Raw genomic sequence first — 5,658 nt, 5'->3', positions numbered from 1 at the left:
CTGACCCCCACGGGATACTGGGCGGCATGGGGAGCTACTGGGACCATGTTGGGAGCCAACTGAAGACACACTGGGAGCAAAGGGAAGATGCTGGAACTATGTTGGGGGTACTGGGACCATACCTGGGGCAACTAGGATCATACAGGAGGGGACAACTGGAACCATGCTGGGTTCATACTGGGAGTGTCTGGAACCACACTGGGGGCAACTGGTATCATACTGGGAGTGACTGGGATCATAGTGGGATCATTCTAGTAGTGACAGGAATTGATTGGGACCGTTGGGGGTGTGACAGGGATCATACTGAGAGTCGTTGTGATCATACTGGACTCACACTGGGAGTGACTGGAAAGCACTAAAATCATACTGCAAGGGACTGGAATCATACTGGGATCATTCTGGGAGTTAATGGAACCATGCAGATGACCGAGAGCAACGGGAACCACATGGGAACGACTGGGATCACACCAGGACGATGACAGAGCCCATACTGGCACCGCACGGGGACGATAACTGAGACTACTCCGGGAGCACCAGGGCGCGGGGTACCTGGGGGTGGGGCCATGCAGAGTTATGCTAATGAGGCCTCGGTGGGCGCGGCACCATCGAGTCGCGGAGTCCGGCGCGACCCCGGGCGGTCGCGCGCCCCGATTGGCGCGCGGAGGGAAGTGACGTCACGAGCGGCGCGGCGGGAGATTTGAACGGCGCAGCGCGGCGGATCCCGGGAGCGGCGTGGGGGCCCCGCACGCCTGAGCGCACCCTGACTCTCCCTTCCCCAGGCGCTGGGTCCCCTTCTGACCTCGCCCTGACCCTGCGGTGGACTCGGCCGCAACATGCCCCGCCCCAAACCCACCCCCCGACGGCGCGGGCGTTCCCCAACCCCCCCACCGCCCCGGCCGCGGGCACGCAGTGAGTGAGGGGCGGGGGACTCCCCTTATAGACCTCCTATATCGAGCCCCCCTTTCAGACCCCCCTCTAGAGCACTCCTATGGACTCCCTCTATTGTTGTCCTCCGCCCCTAGCCTGTACCCTATAGACGCCGACATGCTTCCATCACCTACAGTCACCCCACACTCTCTCTCCCCTATCGCCCCTATAGCCCCTCTACCCCCATACTCCCTGTCTCCTATAACTCCCCTATATCAGCCATCACTTTAGCTCTCTATAGATCCTTTACACCCACAATGTCCCCCCAGACCTTACAGATCCCTTTTAACCCCCACAGCCTCCCCGTGTCCCCCGACCCCTATAGCCCCCATAGATCCCCTATAGCCCCCTGTGTTCTGACAGGCCCTATAGATCGGTACCTCCCCCGTTCCTTCAGAGCTCCCCATCTGTGCCCCCCAGGCTAAATAGATCCCCTAAAGCCCCCACAGACCCCTATCTGATGCCCCCACAGGGCGCCGCCCAGGTCAGCGGGCATTGCAGGAGATCCGCAAGTACCAGAGCAGCACCCGCCTGCTGCTGCGCCCCGGCCCCTTTGCCCGCCTGGTGAGAACCCCCCACATCCCTAAAATCCCCAGACACCCTGATTTCCCCCCCCAGAACCTCCCCAGCACCCCCCATGGACTCCCAAACTCCCCTGGGACCACACAGATCATCTCAGATACCCACAAAATCTACTGTGGGACCCCCAAACCCCTCCAGGACCCCCCCAGTTTCACCCCAGAACCTCCAGCATTGTCTGGGATCTTCCAAACCACTCTGGATTCCCTCTCCTGGGACCCTCAAATCCATCCCAGGACACCCCAGATCAACCCTCTCGGACCCTGCAACTTCCCCCAGAGCCTTCAAATCCACCCTGGGATCCTTCAGCTCCCCATTGCATTCTCCCAAATACCCACTGCAACTCTTCAACAATCCCTAGGACCCCTTCAAATCCAACCCCAAATCCACCCTGAGACCCCTGAATTCCAACCTGGAATCCTCCAACCTCCCCATGGACCCCATCCCAGAAACCCACTGCAATTTTCCAACCCCCTACAGACCCACCAAGTTACCCCTCAGAACCCCAGATCACCCCCTGGGACTTTTCAAGACCATCCCTACATCCTTGTGGCCTGCCACCTTCAGAGGCTGCATGGATTGAGAGTTCCCTGTGCCCCTCCTGCTGTGCTGGCACTGCCCCCCCTGTCCCATTGGGGTGTCCCCATGTTCCCATGGCTGAGGGTGTTCCCAAGATGTTCCCAGAATGGTGCTTCCCCCCTGCCTCCCACCTGGGAGATCCCAGGGTGTCCCCATCATGATGTCCCCACATCCCCACTCCCCAGTGTGTCCCCAGGTGTTCCTGTCCCCAGTGTTCCTCTCCCTGGGGTGTCCCCAAAGTGTCTCCAGGATGACAACAAGGGTGTCCCCAGGTCCCTGGGATGTCCCCAGGGCAGTGTCTCCAGGGTGTTGCCATGGTGCTGGCCCCAGCCCGGGATGTCCCCAATGCCCCCGTATCCCCCCCATGTTGCCCCAGTGTCCCCGCGCTCCCTGTGACCCCACTGCCCCCATGTGCCCCCCTCCCTGTGCCCTCCCTGCTGCAGGTGCGGGAGATCTGCCTGCTCTTCACCCGCGGGGTCGATTACCGCTGGCAGAGCATGGCCCTGCTGGCGCTGCAGGAGGTGGGGCTCGGGGGGCCCAGGCGTGGTGGAGGGAGGTCACAGAAGGGCTGGAGGGGTCCTATGGGTCCTGCAGGGGTATCCAGGGACTTGGGGGGTGGGGAAGGGGCTGAGGGGGATCTCAGGGGTACTGAGAAGGTTTCCATGGGGGTTGGGGGTCTGTAGGTGCTGCAGGGGGGGGTCTGTGGGTGTCTCTGGGGCCTGGGGAGGTTCAGGAAGATCTCTTTGGATGCTTGGATGAGGCTGAGAGTTTGAAGGGTGTATGTGATGGGAGCTGAGGGGGAGCCTAGGAGGGTCTCCATTGGCTGGAGGGAGGGTCTATGGGTTCTGGGACAGGGTTCCATGGATGTTGAGAGGGTCTCTGGGTGCTGGGTGGGGGGGTCCCTTACTCCCGGGCTCTGTCGGGGATTGAGGATGGGTCACTGGGTGTTGATCCCCCCCTAACACATTTACAGGCACAAGGTGCTTTGGTCACCCATGTGTGGGTTTGGAGGGACCCTGCCCCCGGGTGTGTGTTTGGGGGGGGTCTCTGACCCCAGGGGAAGGTGGGGGGGTTGGGGCATGCTGGGGAGCTTTGGGGACCCTCCCTCAGGTTTTGGTACACAGGCAGCGGAGGCCTTCATGGTGAGGCTGTTGGAAGACGCATACCTGTGCTCGCTGCACGCCCGCCGAGTCACCCTGTTCCCCAAGGATCTGCAGCTGGCCCGGCGCCTGCGGGGACCCGAGGTGGGGGGCATCTGAATGAGGATCCCCTGAGGGGTCTCTCCTGATAATCTCACACCCATAATCTTCCTGGGACCTCCTATGGGACCATCATGCTGAGACACCCCCCCCCCCCCCTTCCTCCATGGGGTCCCCCAAGCTCCCCCACGTGGACCCACCCCATAGACTCCCCCACCTCAGGATCCCCAACAACCCCTTCAGGGACGCATCCCGGGGTGGAGGTCCCCTTCCTTAGTCCAGCACCTCACAGATTATTGTGGACCCCTACCCATGGTCCCCCTGGAACCCCCATCACCAGCATGCCAGTCCCAGGGAAACCTACCCAGGACCTCCACCCTAGTGGAGACCCTCCCAGTTCTGCTGTACCCCAATAAATATTTGTGACCTCTAGGTGCTGATGCTGGGGAGCTTGGAGGGGATTTGGAGTTGAGGCACCGCAGGGAGGAACTCTGGAGGGGAGGAGAACCCACAGGGAGAGGGGCTCCGAGTATTTTAGGTGAGGCCACCTGGGCTGGGGGCCAGGAAGGTCTTGGGGCCTAAGGGGTTCCATGTATAGTGGTGGTGGGGGGTCGTCTAGGGGGTGGCGCTTAAGGGATTCGCTTTTTGAGCGGAGGTCAGGGCTTTGGGGGCGGTGCTTAGAGGTGGCTTGAACGTGGGCAGGGTTGCCTGTGGGGGGCGGGGCTTAGTACCCCCGTGTGCGTGCGGCTCTGGAGGTCTCCCGTCCATGGGCGGAGCTCTGGGGGTGGGGCTTCAACGGGGTCCCCGCTATGGGGCGGGGCTTGGGAGGGCCACACCCGGGGGCCGGGGCTACGGGGGTTCTGGGCGGTCCCCGACTGCTGTTCCCGCTGCTGCCGCTCGGGGCGCTGCTGAGCGGGGAGGGGCGGGACCTGCGGGGGCGCTGCACCGGCAGCACCTGTGCCCGCACCTGAGGGCACGGGAGGGACCCCAGAACGGACCCGCCCAACCCCAACCCTGCCCTGGGACCCCAACCCCCCTTCCTCATGCCTTGGAGACCCCTCCCGAGTCTCAGAACCCAAAACCTACCCTGGACCCCAAACCCCCTTAAACCTGCCCATCGCTGCCATCCTTGGGGTACCCTTTGAGCCCCCCAAACCTCAGGGACCCCAAATATCTCCCCTAAAATCCCAGCCTAGGCCCCACCCACCTGGTTTGGCATATCTCCAGGTTTGGGGTCTCCTCAACCCTCTTTTTTCCCCAGACAGTCTGGTGCTGAGTTTGGTGGGGAATATTTTTGTTACTGAACTTTCAAAGAAAGTTAACAATGCAAATTGTGGACAGGACAGAAGATTGCTTTGATGTCTCTAACGACCCTATAAGCAGCAGTACATCTGATAATGAGGAAATCACATTACAACCCCAAATTAAAGATGAAACCTTCTATGATAGTCAGGGTCTGCACACTGTTACTAAAACAATGTGGTACACAGCAGCCAAGATAGCAAAGTTCCAGGAAAAGCATAGCAGACTTACATAGTAATTGGAAACTGGATATGTTTGGAGAGTGCCTCTGGCAGAGGGTGATTAAATAATTTGTCTGAAGTGGAGGCCCAAGGCTTCTGGAGGCCAGAAGTATTTTTAATGGTGAGTGACCAGAGAAAACTGTGGTCTTTAACTCAGAGTGCCGCCTATTGAGCAGGAGGTTGCATCCATTAGAGAGGAGTGATTTGCTTAGGATCGAAACCCCAACCATAGATCATGGGACAGAGAGTGTACAGAGGGCAGTGTTTTTGCAACTGATGAATGACAGATGTTCCAGGACAGCCCTCACCTACATCACTGGTTAACCAAGTATGTGGCTGTTGTGGTTAGAGTTTTGCTGGACGTGATAAAACACTGGCAGAATTTCAGGATCACTTGAAGCAAGTGTTAACCCCACAGAGCGGAAGACAAGGGAAAAGACCCTTATCGTGGGGAAAGAGATCTTCAGGGCTAATTAGCTATGGCAGAAGGATGGGTTTCACTTAACAATTAGTAAACAGAACAACAATCAGGAGATTGGAATTGCACCAAGGAAGCAGACTGCCCAAAAGGGAGCAGCAGGGTCCCAGTGCATGATGGAATGCAGTTTGAGTGAAAGGCTTGCAGAAAGGAATTTCTCAGGAAGTGATAAATTATCCACTGCTGTTCTGGAGAAAAGGAAAGTTGCACTCTTTTGCCACAAGCAGGATAAAGATGTTGATGTGGGAGTTGGAACTCCTGGGAAACCTATCATTACTATGGCCTCACAAGGCTAATGTTGTTAATTGGAGTCTTAGAAACAACTTTTGCCATCCTCAGTGAGCTGGGGGCTGGCAGCTGCAAACATTTAAGG

General features: G+C 58.6%; 1 protein-coding gene across 1 annotated transcript; it reads left to right on the top strand.

Annotated features, from left to right (window-relative positions):
- The first annotated feature begins 582 nt into the window (after positions 1–582).
- On the top strand, positions 583–3,690 carry CENPA (centromere protein A). The gene is made up of 4 exons (XM_071456649.1): positions 583–909; positions 1,400–1,491; positions 2,529–2,606; positions 3,210–3,690. Exons 1-4 carry the CDS (start codon positions 834–836, stop codon positions 3,342–3,344), a joined length of 381 nt encoding a protein of 126 aa, XP_071312750.1. The 5' UTR covers positions 583–833; the 3' UTR covers positions 3,345–3,690.
- Positions 3,691–5,658: the final 1,968 nt, after the last annotated feature.

Source organism: Agelaius tricolor, unplaced genomic scaffold, assembly GCF_023055355.1.
Source record: "Agelaius tricolor isolate 1412-34295 unplaced genomic scaffold, bAgeTri1.0.p SCAF_63, whole genome shotgun sequence".
Taxonomy (NCBI): Eukaryota; Metazoa; Chordata; class Aves; order Passeriformes; family Icteridae; genus Agelaius; species Agelaius tricolor.
The sequence above is the reverse complement of the archived record's forward strand: the minus strand, read 5'-3'. Positions and strand labels throughout refer to the sequence as shown.